We start from the raw sequence: 22539 nt of genomic DNA, 5'->3' as shown, positions 1-22539 counted from the left end.
TCCTCACAAAGCTGGTCAACTCAGGTTTTATCTTTCTAAATTCCAAGGGCACAATTGTCTATGTATACACCTAATGTGTAATTCAATTTAGGTTCAGAATCACCACCACATGGTCAACATGCCACTTTACCAAAAACATCCACAACCAAACTCATCAGAAGCTAGCTAGCTCAGGCTATATCTCTTCGGATCCCAAGGGCATAAATGTCCATTCACACCCCTAGTGTTTTATTCAAAGTAAGACTACTTTAGACACTATTAAAGCAAGACCGTGTATCACCGCTTCCAACTAGTTTATAATTCAAGTTAGGCTTCATATCACTACTCTCTAATTCCTCCTTGCAATTTACCAAAAACTCCCTGAAGCTAGTCAACTCAAATAGATACCAAGGGGGCAGTTTCGTCTTTCCAAATCTTGTTTTCCTTTCAACACTTGTCTTCAATGAAGTATAACTTTAACATCAAATAGGCTTTATATCTAACAAAAGTTCAACCAGCTAAACCATATTCAAAATGAAGAATGCAGCGAAAACTGGAAACGGCTCGAAAATCGTCATTATATCATTCATATTCATCGCGACCTTGATCACGTTGGCATCCGTTAACGAAATCCAGTTCAACAATCTATCAAACATCAGAAGATGTACTGCCATCTATTCACCTTCTACAAAAAACTCTACACTGCCCATAAAATCATCAGAAAATGACATCAGAATTCTCATTGGGATTCCAACACTAGCCGACAACCACCAACGCCGCCACTTCCTCCGCCTCATATATGGAACACAGCCGGTAGCTGGAGCAAAGATCGACGTAAAGTTCGTCTTTTGCAACCTAACAAAAGAAGACCAGAGGATACTAATAGCACTTGAGATAATGCTATACAATGATATCATAATCTTGAACTGTAAAGAAAACATGGACAAAGGTAAGACCTACACATACTTCTCCAGTCTGCCGGATATGCTGAAAGATGATTCCAACTCAACCAACCCGCCATACCATTATGTCATCAAAGGCGACGACGACACGTATTTCCGGTTACCTAAACTGGTGGAAACCCTAATGCCGTTACCAAGAGAAGATCTATATTATGGGTATGTAGTTCCGTGTCCTAGTATGGATCCATTCGTGCATTACATGTCGGGAATGGGATATTTGGTATCGTGGGATATCGTCGAATGGATAAAAGATTCGGATATTCCAAAACGGCATCTGGTTGGGCCCGAAGATAAGGTTTTCGGAGAATGGCTTCGAGAGGGACGACGTGCGAAAAATAGGTATAATGCTAAGTGGTCTATGTATGATTACCCGGAGCCAGCAACAAGATGTACGCATGAGCTTTGGCCGGATACAGTGGCGGTTCATCGTTTGAAGAATCAAGAAAAGTGGATTCGGACGTTGGAGTATTTTAATGTTACCAAGAATTTGAAGCCTTCAAAAATGTACCATATTTGATGTACTTTAGTTGATGACACGGATATATTTACTACATTCTAACCAATTTTTGCTTGATATATTGTTTTTTTTAATGTAAACAATAAAGATGATCATGTGTTGTTAAGGTTTAAAGGGTGATTCATGTGACGATTTACATTACCGGAATTCTATTGTTTCCTAAAATACATGGATACGTGTTGTGGTTCTTTCTTTGGTTGCTAATTAGTGGATCATTCCTCGAATGTCACCCATCCAAATATCGCACTCGAGCGTACTTAAATGGAGTTTTACTCATAATAATAATTAAGGCCAAAACACATTGTTGATATTTAAGGTCCACTATATCTTATAAGCTTTACCATATCTTATGAACCCAACATCTCTCATGCCATGATCATTTGTATGAAATTTACATAGAGTTTTAAAATATGGACTCGTCCTTGATTAGTTTTGTTCTCATCATCCAAATCAATTAAGGACACGAGATTCACCTAAGGCGTGCCTCTAACTACCACGGTGATTCATCATCTCGATGAGATTTGCCCCATTAAAAGAAACGGGAGTAGCTCGGACACCAATTCTAACGCACGGCCTCATACGAACCAATATTGTTTGCTTTGCCTAAAGAAACTTACAGAATTGTTTCGGTTCTCAAAGTGGAGACTTCCTAATCCTACTAGACCAATCATTCTAGGACCACCACTCCAGCATGCTTAATCATGAGGTTTTTTATCTCGTCTAAAGCCATTAAGCATAAAACGTTCTATGTGTAAATATATCTAGGTATGTATACTTTACAAATCAAATTTTTTTGCTGAAATAGGTGGGTTTTTTTTAAAAAAAAAGAAGTGTTGTTAGATAGCTGATTCTATTTTAGGTGATTTTAAGTAAGTTGTTATCTCAGATAGAGTATTAGGGTGACACCTCAGCAACCTTTCCAATTGACAATCCATATCATCCAAGTGGCCCGTCCATGTCATCGAAGGTGTGAGGTGGCAGGACTAGGGGTGTTCAGTGATCGGTTTAAAACCGTGAAACCGCCCAAGCCGGTCATCGGTTTGACTTCGTGGTCTGTTTTTTTTTACATTCGGTCGGTCGGCTTTAAAATTTTCAAACCGTAATGAACGGTTTGGCTTGCGGTTTTTATTGAAAACTAGCCGTGAAAAACCGGACCGGACCATAGGATTTATCTATATATAAATTTTATTTTTTGATATTAGATTTATATAATTATTATTTATAATATATCATATGTTTTAAAATTTGTGTTTCTTGTCTTAGCCCACTATAAGATTCTACTGTGTAATTTAGCCCAACTTTACTAAAAATCCAGTATCCCGTCATGTTTTATGCTTAAATTCTGGACAATATCATTAATTATGGGGAACTTGCATGTTGGTTATTTTATTTTTGGACAGCTTGAAATCTGAACTTGTGAATTAAAGTTTAAGTTTTTGAAAATAGCATATTAATGCCTAAACCGTGAAACCGGTCAAAGTCAAACAATTAGTAACGGTTCGGTTCGGTTTGGTTTTTATTTTCAACGGTTTGGCTTCAGTTTTTGATTAGCAAAAACCATACTAACGGTTTGACCCAAAAACCGTTAAAACCGAACCGTGAACACCCCTAGACAGGACAGGTGAAATCCTCTATCTCTATCTCAAATAGATGATTATGAAAAAGATGAATAATTTGTAAAACAGCTATAAAAAACCTACTATTTAATAATAATAATAATAATATTAATATGATTAAAAATCAAAATTTAATGATAATTCTTGTAATAACTATAATAACAAAATTAGTAAGTTTGATAATAATAATAATAATAATAATAATAATAATAATAATAATAAATATTCTAAGTAATAATAAAAAAAATAAACCTTAATAATAATCCCAATCTATTTATTTAAATATATGTTATATATGTTAAAATCATTTAGGCCATGTTTGGGATTCCTTATTTGCACCTTCTTTTGACTTATATAAGTTGTGTTGATAAGTTACTCCCTCTTAACTTATCAAAAACTCTTTTTTTTCTTTAAAAAGTTAAAAAAGTCATATTACCCAAACACCTTTTTAACTTAAGTTAATATAAGAAGGTAAAAATAAAGAATCCCAAACACCTCCTTAATAATTTATGATTCACTTTTATAAATTACATAACAATAAAACTATAATATAATACAAAATTATACATAACAATAAAATACATTACGACAAAATACAATATTAACGAGCTACCAGCATGTGTGCCTTAAAAATCCCTTGAGTTATTTTGAAAATTTTGACTTAAAGGTAATTGTGACACTAACATATCACATATCATGAAAGATAAGTAAAAAATTCAAAATAATTCATGTGGTTTTTTGAGGTTATATCTTGACAACCCACTAGTTTTGTATTTTACTGTATAGTTTTGTATAAGAGCATTCTCATCCAACCCTCTATCTCTAAACCAAAAATTACATTAAAACTCATTATATTTTCTCTCTCTATTTCAATTAAATAATATTTTTTATATCTTTATCATTAATCTTTCTCTTTCTCTCACTCACAACCACTTTAAAAAAGTACTAAAAAAAATTATACGGGTGGACAGTAACTTTTCAAATATACAGAAAAATCACTGCTTTTTCTAAAATATAAAAACTCTTCACTTATAAAACCCAAAATCACTCTCTAAATTATAAAAACACCACTCACATAAAATGAGAGGTTGGATGAGAATGCTCTAAATACCTTAAGCCTTCTATAAACCCTAAACCACATTCATTCCACCCATTTCCATAAACCTTCAAATGCACACACTCGGCGGCAGAGCCATGAATTTTTTCTTATGGGTTCGGGATTTTCTTGTGCTTGATTTTTTTTCCGACGTCAAAGTTTTCAGACACGAATGGGCCAGGTCGATCATTGGGTTAGCTAAATAAAATGCAATATCACTATCAAAACAAAAATATATCGTTAACATTCAATGCAATATCATGTTAACTAAAAAGATGTTACATATCATAATTGTTCCCTATGCGTTTTCATGTTTTGAAAACGATACCTTCAATCGCAACTTTAAGAAAGAACTAATTTTTAACATAAAAAATACAAGCACCATTCATATAATTGTCACCCAAATAATTAAGCAAATCCGTCTTCACGTGCTTCATTTAAAAAACATTTCACGAACGATAGACCAACGGATATTGATTGTTGGCTATGTTTGAAACCTTGAGGCGAACTGACGAAGGCGATGAGGCATTTGCTGAGGCGATGGCAGATGCCTTTGTTTATTTATTTATTTTATTTAGGTATTATATTAAAAAAAATGTTAACTGGGTTGGTCTTATTGACCTAGTCTATTAGTAATTTTGGGCTTTTTTAAGAAAAAATTACAATTTTTGTCCTTTTGAATATGCAAAATTATGGGTTGGGTCATTTTTGAAAATTAGTTTCATTCTTTATCCTTTATTTGCATGTTTCGCTCAGTTTTCTATTAAGTTTACTCATGTGTCATATACATGAGGGTGTTTTGGTCATTTTACCTATAAACTTTTATTATTAAAAAAACCTAATATATAATATAAATAAAGATAAAATTATCAATCTTCATCTTCTTCCTCCTCCCTCTCAACCCTAGAGTCTAGACACCATCACCCCTTACAGAACCGCTGGCCACCACCACAACCAACAGAACCGCCGGCCACCATCACCATTAACAACAGAGAAGCAATACTCGACCCTCTTTCGGGGCTTAAATCCATGCAATGGAATACGAACACACTCGACCTAATTTACAATCGAACATCTGAAATTAGGGTTGCGATTATGCAGCTAAAAATCCACCTCGTCGATTGAATTTTATGGACGAGTAAGAAGGGGAAGAACAAGCTGGGAACAACGATTCGTCAGATCCATTCATCAGTGGGGATGAACAATGGTAGCGGCAGGCATGAAAGATGGCGATGGTGGTGGCTTTAACCGACAATGGTGATCAGTAGTGGTGGTGACGAATTGGGTTTTCACATATCTGAGCCTTCATTTTCAACAAAATTGATTTTTAATAATTTAAGGATTTGATTATTTATATTGATTATTTATAACCGTAAGTGGCGGTGGCGATGGTGTTTTTGTCGGCCCGATTTTGGAGACCCACGCGACGATGGTAGTAGTCTGCTGCTGGTGGCGGCCGTCTGTGGTGGGGAGGTGTTCAAGTTAGTCTTTGCGATGGTTGATCGTTGTTACAGTTATTCATGTCAGTGGTCGATGGGGGGAAACATGATTTCTTGTCCCCCCGATAACTTTTGGTGGAAGGGTATCTGGTGACTGGTGAATGTCGATGTTCGCCAAAGAATCTACCAGCGGCACCATCAGTACTATCCTAATGTTTGTATTTATGTTACATGCGGTTGCCGCTGTTAATGGCGGCTAGTGGTGGTGGTGGGTTGGAGTGGTGTAAGCGGCGGTTGCAGGTTGTTTCAATGGTGGTCGAGTGGTGGTGGTTGGGATTAGGGTTGAAGATTAGTTGATGAAGATGAAGCTTTGGGATTAGGGTTGTTTCTAATGGGAGAGGTCTACACCTAAAATATTTTATTTGTTCTTTTCATTATAATATAAATTGAAAATTATATTTTTTCCCTCACATGTTCGGCACATGCCAAGACTTAACTGGGTTTTTGGATGGCCGTTCGTATAAAGGACAAAAACCGAGCGAAACATGCAAATAAGGATAAAGAGTGAAACTCATTTTCAAAAATGACCCAATCCATAATTTTGCATATTCACAAGGACAAAAATTGTAATTTTTTTCTTTTTTAATAATCTATATATGGATTATCATTGGTAGGCCTGTAAACGAACCGAACATTCGGTGAACTATCATGAACCGTTCGGCGGGAAGTTCGTTTATGTTCCTTTATTTATTAAACGAACGAACATGAACAAAAAATTTGTGTTCGTTTAATTAAACGAACGAACATGAACACATGTTCCGTTCGTTCATTTATGTTCATAAACGTTCGTTTATGTCTGTTTATTTATGTTCATTTATGTATTAATATTAATAGAAAAATAATTAAATATTATCTGGATAGGTCATCTGCTTAAAGATTTTATATTTGTTAATTTATGTTCATTTAAGTGTTTTCATGTAAGTTTGTTTGTGTTCATTTACGTTTGTTCATACATGTTCGTTTATCTTTGTTCAGTTATGTTAATTTAGATTTTAAACAAATGAACACAAATGTCCATTTTTAAATAAACGAACATAAACATAAATATTTGTTCGATTAAGTGTCTGTGTTCTTTTAAAGTTAAATGAACGAACACAAACACGAACATGCCCTTGCTCGTGTTCACTCGATTCGTTTACAGGCTTTCAATATTCAAATTGATGAATACATCGGTATCAATCTCTAGGCTCTGCCGATTTTATTTGTGTTCGTGAACCGTTCATAAACACATTAATTTCCTTAACGAACGAACACGAACATAAAATCTCGTTCGGTAAGTGTTCGTGAACCGTTCGTGAACACATTATGTACTTAACGAACGAACATGAACAAGGTCTTGTTCGTTTTCGTTCGGTTCATTTACAGCCCTAATTATTGGTCCGTATCTAATGTTTGTTAATAATTTTTGTAGGTTTTTTTAAAAGCTTTTTATATTTCATAAAAAGAATATTCATTACTTAAAAAATATAACTAAATTTTTCACAACCAGTGGGTTCGAATATATATTTTTAAAACGATATTGGGTGTCGAAAAAGAATGGATTCGCTCGTTAATGTGACACTATAGGTTACATATCAAATCCAAAAGATACCGGGTTCGGCCGAACCCGGTGGAGATAATGTGGCTCTGCCACTGCACACACTCTACATATTTTGAGATTCAACAACAAGAATACAAGATCCAAGGTGATTTAATGATTCTTGCATCCAAATAACAAAAACATCAAGAGATTGTTGGGGTTCAATATTTGGTTCAGGGTTCAAGCTCAAACCATAAACTCTAAGGGTATGTTTTGTCACACCCCGACCAAAGGCGGCGGAACATGCCGAGGTGTAACGATTGTCCATAAGCACATGACACTAATTAAAGTGACAGTATTTAATAAACTCATTTCATTTCACAACATCGAAAATGTCACATAACAATTATCCATAAAATAACCATAAACAAGATATCACAAAATATGACAAATTGATATTATTCATTTTTACTAATATCCTAAGGTCTTTGATGTCGTTTTCTTCACAATCATAAATCAACCAAGATGCAAACCTGCAACATTTCATAAAATAAAGTTTGTCAACACAAAGGTCGGTGAGCAATTCATAAGTTTAATCATATTAGTATATAATAAAGATAGCCACAAAACTTGCATACGGAACGATAAATAAAAGTGGTAATTTGGATAAATAGATATCGCTAAACACATTAGCGACACCTAGCTATAAGGGGATGCCAAATAGTCTAGGATTTTATAGTTATCGTTAATTGCATTACGTTAACGACACCTTGCTATAAGGGGATGCCAAATAGTCTAGGATTTTATAGTTCCACCAACCAAAAGCGATAAACACATAGGCATATAAGCATAGAACACCAAATCGAGCAATTATTTAGGTAAAGTATACAACTACGTTTGTGGTTTAAGATTCAAATATAAAGCATTTTGTTGAATAAGTATGAAATGTCACCCCCAAAATAAAAGATGGAAAATGGGGTATGAAGTACTCACCTTCAAGTGGTAAACTTGAAAGATGATAATTTGGAGATTTGTCGGAACGACGAGTTTAACGCACAATGCCTAAAAAGAAAAGAAGTCTTGAATTTAGAAAGGTTGTCTTGAAGGTCTTTAAACAAAATAAATGTTGAGAAATGTAAATAATTAAAGTTCAAGGTTTAAAATGTGACTATTTATGAATTTATAATAATAACCCTTTAAAAATGTAAGTTTGCTCGAAACCGGGTTAAAGTATCTAACCTTAATATTTACTCAACCTATGTTAAGTAATAAGGTGGGTAAAATGCAAGAATGCAAATCCCTTTGGAATAAAGATACTAAAACGGGTTTTTTTTATCGAGTGTTCGGGTTGTCGGTTCGGGTCTTGATAATTGGTCAAACCCAAAGTCAACTTTCCAAAATATTGAATGTTATGAGATAACTCAATAAAATTTAATAAGACTTAACCAAGTATGTAGTTCCATTGTTTTAGAACTAACAACGCACGTTAATCGAGTGTTCGGTTTTGTCGGTCCAAACTTTGTTATGAGATTAAATTGGATCCAACATTTCCAAGTACTTAAGAAAATATTTAAAAATCAATTTGTAACTATTTTTAAAGAAATATACAAGTCTTGATGGCTAAAAAAACACACTTGTGTGTCTTAAGCGAGCAAGAATCGGTTTGGTTCGGTTTCCATCTTACAACAAGTTCATAGATGGTTTCCACATGTCCAAACACTAAATAACTTGTATAATAATGTACAAATAAAAAAATACCAAAAGTTAACAATAAAGTCTTTAAACAAAAGTTTGGTTTTCGGTTCGGATCGTGTTTCGGGTTAAGACCGAGGTAAGATTCTACAAACCTATAACCATAGAATTTTGTAAAAATGATTTTAGAAACTTAGATCTAACACTAAGTATGTTTAAACAAACAAGACTAGTAACAAAGTTCGGTTTACGGTTTAGAGCTATTTACGGTTAAACCGAAGCATAGACTCTTAAAAACCCATAACCATGGAACTTGTAAACATGACCAACAAACTAAAATAAGCAAGATTAATATGTATGAACAAGTTATATAGATGTATATATATCAAAGACACGAAGTCCTCCATGAAGCCTTGCCTTATGGGGTCCGAAACCTCACCGACCGGAATCGGAGAAGTAACTACCAAAGGTAAACAAGGGGTGTATATTATATATATGTTGCACAACCGTAAACAAGTATTAATAAGGCTACATAAACTAATTAAGATGAAAGACCAAAATCCTTCAAGAACACTTAAGAAGATAACCTTGAATCTTTGATGTTTGAGAGAGTTTTTTTTTTTTGAGTTGTAGCAAGGGAAAATGAAGAGAAAATGTGGTGTATATATAGGGTAATGTTGTTGGTCAAATATGGGTGTGAGACACAAGAGTTTTCATGCAAAATGGATCAAGACAAAAACACAAAACAAAAAAAAAATAAATAATAAATAAATAAAAATAAAAATAGGATGTTTTCAAGACCCAACAAGTGTGAAACAATATTGTAACATAAATCCATCATTTTGATTATAACATAAGCTTCGGTTTAAAAATCGGGTCGGTTTACATAATAAACAAATACAAAAACGAATACAAACAAGACCCGAAATTGACGAATGTCACATGTTTGGTATGAGGTAATGGAATGAATAGAGAAATGGAATGGACATGGTAATGGAATGGACAGAGGAATGAAATGAATTATTACATTCCATTATCATGTTTGGTTATTATGTAGGAATGAAATGATTTTTCACTTTATTCTTATTATTAGTAAATATTATTCTTGTTAATAACAATATTATTATTATTTACTAATAATAATAAACTAATAATATTTTTTATTATAATTTACTAATTATTATTATTAGTAGAAAATAATAATAATAACTAATAATATGAATATTCATAATAACTAGTTTTTAAAACCCGCACGTTACAACGAGATTATTTAATCAAATAAAAATAATCGTAGAGCGTTAAATCACGTATGCGTCTTGTGAAATGTTAACTCACAAAATTTAAATATAATAATAATTCTAATATGATAATAGTTATATTATAATATACAAATCCATAATGATATTAATAATAATGTACTATAATAATATTGACAATAATTATAATATAATAATGATAATAATAATAATTATTATTTATTATTGTTGTCGTTGTTGTTGGGTCATTTCATTCCTTGAACGACTGAAAAAAAAAACCTCTTCTTAAAGAAATGAAAATCTTATAATTGAAAAAAGTTTCATTCCTTAAGGAATAGCCCATTCCATTATCACACGACAACTAAATATGTTTTAATTTATTCCATTGGAATTATTCATTTCATCCTTCATTCTTTCATACCGAACACTACCAGGTGTGTTTTACAATTTAAAAATTGTTTATTTGTCACTAGTTTGGTTTGAAAATTTGTGAGCTAGTAAATCAAGATATGAGCAGTAAGAACGTTGTGGACTTGATGCCCAAAATATGTTAGAACCTAGGTAGCGTTTGGTATGCAGGAATGACAGTAGGAATGAAATGATTCTTTGCTTGAAAATGGAAAACGTGGTGTTTGGTTGCTTAATGGAATGGAATCATCCATTACACATGAAATCTCATTCCATCAAAACCATTCCTTCTCCCATCTTTCTTTTTTTTCATTTCATTCCTCATTCACCCTACTTTCTCAACAACACCACCACCAGTACCCATCACTACCATCGGCATCGCCACCAACTCCGCCGCCACTGCCACCAACATTTTCATCGCCGGAGCTATCACCGTCGCCATTGTAGAGTTTTTTTTTTGAGTGTTTTTATTATTTGTATTTCATTTATACAATTTTTTGGATACCAAACAATAAAAATTAATAATTGATTTCATTCATATAGGTTAACCAAACAAGACAAATGAATAATAATGATTCATTTCATTTTCTTGTGCATTCCATTCCTCTCTCCCATTCCATCCCCCCTTCATTCCATTACCTCCAACCAAACATGGCTTGAAAAAAGAAAGTAATCAGAACTGTTTTGATTATTTAAATTTGGATATTTAATAAAAACGAGTTGTTCGTTAAAATATAATAATAATAATAATAATTGTTGGTTAATTATATTCTAAAATAAATTCTTAATGACGTAAATTTAAGGTTAAGAACATTTAGGGAGAAAGTAATAACTTAAGAGCTTAACTTAAGAGCTTTTCTTTACCTTATTTTTGTCACACGCTAGTATGTACTTTCTTTCTTGTATTTCTATCTATTTATGTATTATCTTTTTTGTATTTTATTCTTATTATTTATATCTATTTATGTATTATTATTATCATTACGTGTTATTTTTATTATATTATGCTAGAAAGATTCTCGGCGCGTTGCGCCGGGTTGATGTTATTGACAGTTGTACTCGTACAACGTATCAAATCGTGCAATGCATTTGCGAGTCAAGATGAATTCAATCTGTGCGAGGTTACGAAACCAGTAATAACCCCCCCCCCCCCCCCCAAAAAAAACAAAAACTTTGTTCACGAAAAAATACAACAAATTAGCATAACAAAACACGCGTTGCGGTTACGAACCGATAACACTTCGGTTGGTATCTGGTTACGACACAAAAAATAAAGCAAACCATAAATTCGTCTACATGCAACTACAACAATTTGACATATTTAAAAAAATTGTGGTGAAGAAAAAAAGCACGTGCGTTGCAGTTGCGAACTAATACTAATTCGTTGATTTTGGAATCAAAGGAAAAAAGTGATAAAAAGCCCGCGTGTTGCGCTCACGAACTAACACGAATACAGTCGGAATCGATGTTGTCGGCACTAAATCATACAAAAAAAAATGTGTTGTGGTGAAGCGACACGAGTTCGGTTGGTATCAAGTTAAGACACCGAAATTAAAGAAATAAGTTAATTCGTCCACACTCAAAATACAACAAATTAACATATTTACATAAAAAAAATTGTGGTGAAAACCAAATATATACGCGAATTGTGGTCATGTCCTGACGTGAATTCCTCCAAAATCGATGGACAAAAAAAACTCACGGGGAAGAAAACCTAAGGTTGCGACCGCGAGCTGACGCGAATTTGGCCAGAATCATTTGACGGTATCAATGGTAAAAAAAAGCATGTATTTTATGGTGGCAAACCAACGCGAGTTTACATATAAAAAACAAATAAAAAAGCCAACCAACCATGTGAGGCCAAGTGGATCAATCACGTGGTTACGTCGCCAAACTTCTTAATTATTATATAAATAATAATTAATGTTGAACTTGGATTTTCTTTTATATTGTTTCATACATATGATTTTTAGAGCTTAGAAACTCTCTGAAAGTCACATCATTATTTTATTGAATAGAGGTACGGTATGTTTACATCCTATCCTCCTCAAGTCTACTTACAACTTTGCGATTTAGTATTCTACTGGATCTTGCGGACTGTGCCAGTCACATGGCCATATTTATTAATGCAGGAAAAAGCGGTATATTTAAACTAGACCCTTTTTAATTTAAATACACATGCAGATGATGGCATTAATTAATAATAAAGAATTGTAAGCAAATGACATTTAATTTCTAAACTATGACTTATGTCTTATCATAGTAACTAAATGACATTTAAATATATCGCAGCATGTCTACGTAAATGTAACATGTGTGGCACAATGCCGTGAGGGCTATTCTTGTGAAGTTCTTTTATATTAAATTTGAAGAAAACCGATTAATGGATAAAATTAAGTCAAAGCCTGATTGTTTATCGTATCCATATCCCTTCCCATTCGCTTTCCATGTTTGCAAAAACCGTGCTACTAATATTTCAGTTGTTAACAGTTCATCGCAGCTATGGTTTAACTATTATATGATGTGCGGGAGCCCCTTAGAGATTTTTGCATAGGAACCGGCTAACAGAAACCGGTTAATTACCAAACATATGTTAACAAGGCTAGGGGTGCAAACGAGCCAAGCCGAGCCCGAGCTTGACTAGGCTTGAGCTCGGCTAGTTTAACTTACACAGAGCACGAGCTCGAGCTCAGCTCGTTTCGATCTCTAGTTCTAAAGCTCAAGCTAGCTAGGCTCATGAGTAGTTTTTCAAGCTCAAGCTTGAAAAGTGAGCTCGGACTCGTTTATTAAAAGAGCTTAATTTTAAGCTTGAGCTTGGATCAATTGAGCTTTTTTACTAGCTGATCTCAAGTAGCTCGCGAACGGCTCGGCATCGTTAGCATCTCTAAACAATGCTAGTGTTGATATGGTTTACTTCAATAGGTTATTATCGGTTTTAGGTTAATAATTAAGCCGAATACACATGTTAGTGTCCAGATTGTTTACATATTGAAAAGTTTTTATTTATCGTATTAGGTACCGTACATGAAGATTGAAGATGGTGAAAGAGGTTAATGAGCATGGTGAAGTTTTTAATTTTTACTCAAATATTTGTTACTTTCATTTTATATGTTTGATATTTTGACTTAATTTGAGAGTTATTAGACATTTGGTATGTGTTTAGAATGTGATTGGAATGTGATCAAACTTTTAACTGCTGTGAAGATATTATGATTTCTATATTTAATAGTTTTATTTTTATTTTCTATTGTTTACAGGTGTCACTAAGATCCAAAAAATTTGTGATGATGGACAAAAAAATGACACCGAAAGCACAAATGTTTGTAGTAGCAGACTAAAAAAAGTGCCACTAAAAAGCCGAAGGTTTGTAGTGGCATATAAAAACGTGTTACTAAAAGTTTAAAGTTTGTCATAACAAGCAAAAAAGTGTCACTAGGCCTAAAAGTTTGTAGTGGTATTAAAAAGAAAAAATTGTCACTAAAAGTCCAAAGATTTGTAGTGGGAAACGAAAAAAAAAAGTTCCATAAAAGTTCAAAAGTTTGTAGTGGCAGATGAAAAAAGTGTCACTAAAAGTCCAAATTTTTTTAATGGCAGACGAAAAAAAGTAACACTAAAAGCCTAAATGTTTGTTGTGGCAGACAAAAAAGTGTCATTAAAAGGTTTTATTTTTTAGCACTTCTAGTGACACTTTTTTGTGTGTCACTCATTCTAACAAGGTTCTGTAGTGGCACTTCTTTGGTTTCTTGTGACACTTTTTGTATGTCATTAAATGGTTTTTTGTTTGTAGTGTAACATGACTATTTTACAAATTCTTCATGTTATTCATAAGGGATTATATTCAAACACCACTCCTTTGGTCTGTGAACAACTCTATACGGGTCGTATAGGGACTATTCGAGTCATATAGCCCACATTTATTAACATGCGTACAGAGGGGGCATTATGACAGCTTTTTTCAGCCTTTAAGAGTCGTATAGGTTTCCTGGCTCGTATTGCTCACTTACCACATCTGACCTATATGAGTCGTATAGGGGCTATACGACTCGTATAGACAAGATGTTAATATGCACTTTGAACGGAGATTTAAAAGTATTTTCTGGACTATACGAAACGTATAGATGGTATACGACCCATACAGATCAGGTATCCAGATTTCCTTGTTCCAACCATACAAGATTTGTGTGCTACTTAGTAAGATTATACCGAATGTTGAGTTAACACGAGTCAAACATCTACATCAACAAACGAAATTATTTTTCTAACAACTATAGTTCAAAAACTTAGATAACTCATATAGATTTCAACCAGAACGGATCGCATGACGACATCTAAAAATTTGTTATCCTGAAACGCTCATGTTGTACGTAATTGTTTGATTACTATGGAGCAAAATATTTACTTTTAAATTGAGTGTTTCTATTTTACCAAATCTATTGTTATTTTAATATTTTGTAATTTTTAAGTAATTAAAAAAACCCTATACGAGTCAAATAGCCGCTATATGAGTCATATAGCCCTACACGGCTCGTATTAGGGCTGTACGACACAAGGGAACAAGACCTGACACTAGTAGACACAAAATAACATAACTCTGCACATATACGACTCGTATAGCCCCTATACGAGTCGTATATGTTCTCATGGTGTTCGAATAACCTTACTGGTGTGTGTATAACCCATTATTAACCCAAGCCTATTCATAATCCGCTACTTGAGATAAAAGATTACACATGTCCTGCCACCTTACACCTTCGATGACATAGACAACCATTTACATGATATGGAGGTGCCGCCATAATACTATATCTAAGATAGCAACTTACCTATAATCACTTAAAATAAAGTCAACAACCTAAAACCGTTCTTTTTGAACCACTAATTCCATAAAAAAATTCTTACCAATCACCAAGACTGCCTTTTATAAGAGCCAATACTAGCAAGTTAACCAAACGTTCAAACACAACGATTATATCACACTTTTGATATTGCTTAAAAGGCCGGTTTATTAGATTTCCACAAAAGTGAAACATGCATATTTTCACATAAACTTGAAGGACCATCAAAGGCAAAAAAAAAAAAGAAAAAAAAAACATCAACGACTTTGTTAATCTTACCGCGAAACCCCTCCCTACTCGCCACCTTATTGAAACTCAGATCTACCAAAAATGTCCAACGTCGAGAAAGACACCGTCCCCCACCACCAAACCTCCCAATCCGACATCGAGGAGATCGAAAACTTGATCACCGCCAGCGTCCAGCTCGGTCCCTCCACCGTCCAACCCGCTCGCCCACCCTCCCCTCCCCGTGCTTCCATCTCCGTATCCTCCACCCCCGCCCCAGCTCCGCATCCTCCCAAATCCACTTACATACCTGCCGCGCCTCCCACGCCTCCCAACGTTATCCGTAATGCAAATGTAGGCCAGTCTCAACCGAACATGGGCGGGTTTGGGTCACAACGCAATACGTTGACCGAACCCGTTTGGGACACGGTGAAAAGAGATCTGCTGAGGATTGTTAGTAATTTGAAATTAGTCGTGTTTCCAAATCCGTATCGTGAGGATCCTGGGAAGGCAATGAAAGATTGGGATCTTTGGGGTCCGTTTTTCTTTATTGTGTTTCTTGGACTCACGTTGTCGTGGTCCGCCTCTATAGAGAAGGTGCTTAACGTTGTCATCGGCGATATGTTGTCGTAGTGCTTACGTTATCATTATGTTAAACACGAATTTTTTTGAATTCGTAGGTGGTTTAGAAACGTCGTAAGCATGTTATTTAAGTTGTGTGAATATACAGTTCGCGACACCTATGAGCGAACTTGAGGGAAATCAAACAATGTTTTATCAAGTTTGTTGGTGCGCTAAGTGCACTTGGATAAGGACAAAAAGTAGTTGCTCCTTTGACCGGCAAATCCTTTGACCATCAAAGTCAAGCCAAGTTCGCTTGCCATAGCAAACTTAAATGAGCATTGTCCGATTTCCCTTGAGTTTACTCATAGGTATAGCGAATTGTCTATATGAAATACTTACCACGTCTCTAAACCACCTGCAAATCTAAAAAGTTCCATATTATTTATTGATGTATAATCATAACTTAAATCGATTAATTCCTTGATTACTATGATTTCCATGATTATCTTCATCTCCATTGTCCAAACTTATGATTGTCTTTGTTGTCATCTAGTCTCAAGTGTTTGCTGTTGCCTTTGCTCTACTCGCAACCGGGGCTATAATTCTCACACTCAACGTCTTATTGCTGGTAATTTGTCCTCTTAACAGAATATTAGATTATACATGCATGCATATATATGTCATTATGGATTAATGAGTGTATAATCATCATGAAATGGATATTGTTATATAGGGTGGGCGCATAATCTTTTTCCAAAGTCTGAGTTTATTGGGTTACTGCCTATTTCCTCTTGATGTGGGAGCACTAATCTGCATGATGAAAGATAATGTGGTGGTGAAGATGGTGGTAGTGGGTGTGACATTGGCTTGGAGCTCCTGGGCAGCATATCCATTCATAAGTACAGCAGTGAACCCTAGAAGAAAAGCCCTTGCGATCTACCCCGTTCTGCTCATGTATGTATCTGTCAGTTTCCTTATCATCGCAATCGATTGATCAAAACTAAATTGTAGAGAAATATAACCATCAATATTCATTATACAAAATTTATTGTTTTTCAATTTTATTATGCTGGTTTGGTTATACTTATGCTTCTAATATGGAGTTTGATAAGAGAACACGAAATGAAGACGCCTAATAGCAAAATAATATGTGAAAGAGATCAGATATTTCATTGATCAAGTCTGATACAAATGAGTTACAATATATGGATTAGAAACTTATTCAGTCTATAATTATAAGTTTATAACAATCATCACTTGATTAATATGATAACTATAAGATAAAGCATGTTATACAATTATTGACAACCATAATGAGTATATTTAAATCATTCCACTTTGGATATCAACTTAATATGCTTGAAGTTGTTAACTCATTAAAAAGGTTGCCAGAAGAGACCGGTGAGAAAAAACCATATCTAAAGGATAAAAATGCATCGCATGTCTAAGATACTTTTGAATCAATTGTCATGTCTAAATAAAAATCTCACTAAGAAAATCAATAGGATAAACTTAGTGAAAAAAAAAGTGAAACATGTATAATGCCCCCTTATTATTTTATCCTTTTATATAATGAGTGTTGATCTTCTACCAAAGTTGCTCAAAATGACTATATGAAGAGACGTATAATCCTTGATTCAGGATGTATAGTTAACCAGGGATAGCGGAGATGTATGGTATAACCAGGGGTAGCCTCCGTTACCCTCAACTTTTTATCGATAGTGTAAATTCTTTTTATTTTATGTCGATTTTCGTATTTCATTACCCTTGAAAAAATTTTATGTTACCCTTATTTGTTTAAAGCCCAACTAATTTAAAAATTCAAATCGGATAACGCCCAAAAAAAACTTGATAGCCCAAAGCAAATAAAAACCATTAACTTTTTTTTTTCCTTTTGTGTGAACGAGAAACATCAAATAGAAACAGTATCAAACATAAATAGGCTCAACATAATCATCATTTTTTAAAAGTTAAAATTAAATAAAGCCTAAACAAAGTTTTTAACCCAAAGCAAATAAAAACCATTAACCATTTTTCTTTTGTTTGAATGAGAAACATCAAACGGAGATAGGCTAAACAAAATCATCATTTTGAGGTTGAAACTTTTAATACGGTTTCGGATATACGAATTCAAGAGCTTGGAAATAGATTCAATGAGGTCTCAACAAGTTTGTTAGAAAATATGTCTGGTTTAAATCTACGAGATTCTTTTTCCAAGTTTAGCATATCTAAGATAGTAGCATTTTCGGAGATGTATCTGAATGATTTTAGTAATGAAAAGAGGGTGTTTTTTAGGTGATCGTACAACCTTTTATCATATTTTAAAGGAAGATGATAAATTTGCAATATTGGGTGGAATGTGTGACATTGCTCGTGCAATGGTAGAAACCGGAAAGCACACAACTTTTTCTTTGGATTATCAAATATTGAAGCTAGCGTTGGTTTTACCTATTGCAACCACAACTGTTGAAATATGTTTTTCCAAAATTAAGCTTATCAATGCGGGTTTGCGCAAACAAATGGGTGATAAGTATTTGAATAATGCTTCGTTTGATAAAATAAAAGTAGAGGGTGTAATGGCTCAATTTCAAGTTTTTAAAAATCGAAGAGGAGAAATTTGTACCCATGTGTTTAGTCATATTTATATCATGTTTATGGTTTTGTTTCGTTTACATTGTATGAAATACAATAAAAGAAATTGAATATTACCCATAAGATTTATGTCTAAATACGCCAATTAATTGACCTTTTTATGTGCTTCTTTCTTCCGGGCAGTGTAGTATCATCTTAATGTAAGACTTTTGGTGCCTCCTCTTATACAAAAATATCATAAGATTCACAATTATGTTATGTTATATTTATTACATCTAAAAGGCTAACTAAACTTATACTTTATCATTCCAATAAATTAAAATAAATGGCTTTTATATATATATATAGATATATATATATATATATTAAAAACTATATTTTTATATACTCATTAAGGATACTATTCATGAAATCTTTGAATATCAACCACACATTTACTCCCACTGTTCCTCTCTTTCTAATCAACTCATGTCTTATTAGAGCAAACAACTCATTTCTTCTCTTTAACTCACTTTTCCCCCTCTCAACTTAATATTACATATATTTAGCATCTATTTATTTTCAAACTTCGACAATTAAGGTTAATTAGAATAATGTTTATATCTTACAACTATATACAAAAATGTTGAAAAGAAATGGGTCGTATGATCATTTAGAGCTACGCGTGGTAACCAACCGCCCGGCAACGCGGGCTTTAAATACTTGTTCGTGTATAACTACCAAAACATTAGTGCCCTAACTACACTTATATTTGGTATCTTTCAACCAACGATCTCCACCTCTTTAATATGAGACAACAAGAGTCATTTTCTATAGCAAGTCAATCGATATTATTAAATGTATTTACAGAATAAGCTTTGTCCATATAAATATTTCCCAAGATCTTCTTGATGTATGATAGTTGATAGACAATAATACAAATGGTTGTGTTACATATCGAGCCATAAAATTGTAATACTCCCTTTAATTCAAGTTCTTGCTTTAATAATTTGAGCTATTTTTTTATTCTTCAGAATAAACTTTGTGAAAATTTGGGGTTTCTTTTGGTTTCGAATAACTAAAAAATGTTTTTTTCATTAGCTATTAGAGCCTTTTTGGATTGAGACTTGAAAGGATGAATACGCTTTAGAGAAAAAAGTGTTTTCTTCATTTGCTGTTAGTCTTTTTGGGTTGAGACTTGAAAGGGGTGTACAAATCTAAACATTAAATACCTATTTATACCAAGTTAGGGGTAAACATGATCAATAATTGATTCTTAGCGGCTAAAAACGGCTATATAGCTGTTAGAAAGCAGTTAAAAAGATACGACTCTAATCTTAACGTTATTAACCGGTTAGACCCTCTGTTGTGGACTTTATAGGGGCAACATTGGGGAGAAACACAAGTAGGGCGTTATGAAGAGGGGTTTCAAAGCGCTGTTTCTTACGTGACGATGACTAGAGAGGCTATGTTGCCCTCCATAGAGAACCGCCTTAGTAACCTATGAAAAATAACCGGTTTCGGTTAACAATTAGTAATCAGTTTCACCAATGCTGGTTATTAACTAGTTTCAGTTACAGTTTGGTTTTCAGTTAACTGATCTTAAAGTTACAATTTATATGACGAAGTTTTTCTCGACTAACTCTTTTAGTACCCCAAGCCCACAGCGCATTCCGAGCCTAGAAACTATATCACCCCACTTCGTAATTCACAGGCCAGGTGTTTATCCAATGTCGGATCCAAAATTGAACCCATAACCAGATTAATTGGCACAAGATCCAGATTTGTAGTTTGATACGGTTTGGGCCAATATATTTGGAACCTAGTTTTGAAACCGATCCAATCTGATCTTCCTTTGGATACTCGCTTCTAAACCAATCCAACTTAGGCCAACCCGGTTTTGACTTGTTTGAACCGATCCAATCTAGGGATTAGCTTAGAGTGACACCAATACCATAAACCCTCATCCCAATCCAATCTAATTCTTCAAATAGGGTTAAGAGCATACAGAGTCATTCGTTACCCAATTTCTCTCATTTTCCCCAAAATCATGAATGGTGTTCCCACCTTTTCCTAAATAAAAACCACATTTTCCTCACAATCCAATTATCATTCCACATTCACCAAATATCTCTGATCAAATTTTTTTTTCTAACAATTAATGTTGATCACTGACAAATCACTGGAGTATCATCATGCCACCACTGGTACCACACGATCATATCCAGCACCAAACCACCAATTCAGAAGGAAACTCAATATTTAAGAAAAACCCCGGTTACATCGAAAAGGTTTTTCACACATACATTATTGAACTTCCTCTAGCTTAAATTGAATTCAAGCTCTAGATTAATCAGAATGCATTTAAGTTCATCAATTTCACTTTAAATTCATTGCCAAAATAGCGTCACTGAAATAATAACACCGTGAAGAGAAATAAAACCAACACAGATATTCTTTAATTCTCCAAACAAACTTCAATTACCCTACACAGCCTAACCAGATCATAACTGCATACAAACCTAACCACCGAAACCGTAAAGTGTACGGCCCTGACGCTTTAACGCATAAACCACGTCCATCGCAGTAACCGTCTTCCTGCGAGCATGCTCAGTGTAGGTCACCGCGTCTCTAATCACATTCTCCAAGAATATCTTCAACACGCCACGCGTCTCCTCGTAAATCAGCCCACTGATACGCTTCACGCCACCACGCCTAGCCAGACGACGGATCGCCGGCTTCGTGATCCCTTGGATGTTGTCTCGGAGCACCTTCCGGTGTCGTTTTGCTCCGCCTTTGCCCAATCCCTTGCCGCCTTTTCCTCTTCCCGACATTTTCTCTCTCTCTAGTTTTAGTTTTGTAGAATTTGGTTGAATTGGAAAATGGCGTGATTGGGGGTATATGTATAGTGGATGCTAATAATTTGTGCTTTTGATGAATGGGTGTCGACCGTTGGATTGAATAGCGGAGAATTGTAGGATGTGAATCCGGGTGATGGGTTTAATGTATTTTTATTGGTTCGTTCGTTAAGGTGAGGATTTTACTTTTTTGAATCATGTGATTTGCACGTGAGGAATAGAGTATGGAGAATGATGATAAAAATCATACCGTTTATGGTCAAATTTTGATATTAAATTTATAAGTAATAACTCATATGAACAAATGGTTGATTAAAATGTATATGGGTTCAATTTGATAATCTTATGCACTGTTTGGTTGGATAGAATTCAAAGAATTTTAATGGAATTAAAATCTAATTCCATTTCCATTCTTTAGTGTATTTGGTTGGCTAGTTAAAGGATTTGGAATTAAAATTAATTCCAACCAAATAGCACAATTGATGTAATTCAAATTCCTTTAATGCTTGATTTCATAGGATTGTTTTTGAATGTCATAAATGCCCTCGGCCTCTACCACCTGACCCAATTCACCGCCGCACTATTTAGCATGCCGGTCGAATCCATCGCCTCCTGCTACCAACCAACACGGTTGCCTGCAACAAACATTAACCTCCGGCCACCCAGCAACGAGCCACTTGCAAACGCCCATTGCAGATATCACCATCACCGATCATCACCCACCCCCACCTGCTAGTGACCGTCACCTTTGCCACCACCACCCTTCACTGACTGCTGCTGCCACCGACCTATGAGTTTTATTGTGTGCCACCACCACCCGCCACCAACTGCCGCCACCACAGACCTGTGAGTTTTATTGTGTGCATCAATCTTTGTGTGTGAATTAGTGTGTGCATTAATGTGTGTGAATTTGTAATTTTAGAACTTTGTATACATTATGTG

The 22539-nt window shown here is 34.4% G+C and overlaps 3 protein-coding genes across 4 annotated transcripts; 2 read left to right on the top strand and 1 right to left on the bottom strand.

The window, feature by feature from the left end:
• Positions 1 to 513: 513 nt before the first annotated feature.
• Positions 514 to 1458, top strand: LOC143534106 (beta-1,3-galactosyltransferase pvg3-like). Its single transcript, XM_077028694.1, has one exon. It carries the CDS (start codon positions 514 to 516, stop codon positions 1456 to 1458), a length of 945 nt encoding a protein of 314 aa, XP_076884809.1.
• A 5295-nt stretch (positions 1459 to 6753) lies between these two features.
• Positions 6754 to 17185, top strand: LOC143534086 (protein YIP4a-like). 2 transcript variants are annotated; one of them, XM_077028683.1, is made up of 4 exons: positions 6754 to 6777; positions 15725 to 16201; positions 16722 to 16796; positions 16902 to 17185. In XM_077028683.1, the coding sequence occupies exons 1-4, from the start codon at positions 6754 to 6756 to the stop codon at positions 17160 to 17162; spliced, it is 837 nt and encodes a 278-aa protein (XP_076884798.1). In that variant the 3' UTR covers positions 17163 to 17185. The 2 variants fall into 2 exon arrangements, with proteins under 2 accessions (XP_076884798.1, XP_076884802.1); XM_077028687.1 differs by lacking the exon at positions 6754 to 6777 and having other exon boundaries at positions 15710 to 16201.
• Positions 17186 to 21261: 4076 nt separating this feature from the next.
• LOC143534076 (histone H4) lies at positions 21262 to 21578 on the bottom strand. Its single transcript, XM_077028675.1, has one exon. The coding sequence runs from the start codon at positions 21571 to 21573 to the stop codon at positions 21262 to 21264; it is 312 nt and encodes a 103-aa protein (XP_076884790.1). The 5' UTR covers positions 21574 to 21578.
• Between the last annotated feature and the right edge of the window lie 961 nt (positions 21579 to 22539).

Source organism: Bidens hawaiensis, unplaced genomic scaffold (genome assembly GCF_021521415.1).
Source record: "Bidens hawaiensis isolate Kalapana, Puna unplaced genomic scaffold, B.hawaiensis_p1.1 tig00000760_1, whole genome shotgun sequence".
Taxonomy (NCBI): Eukaryota; Viridiplantae; Streptophyta; class Magnoliopsida; order Asterales; family Asteraceae; genus Bidens; species Bidens hawaiensis.
Note: the sequence above shows the minus strand (reverse complement) of the source record. Positions and strands in the feature narration are given on the sequence as shown.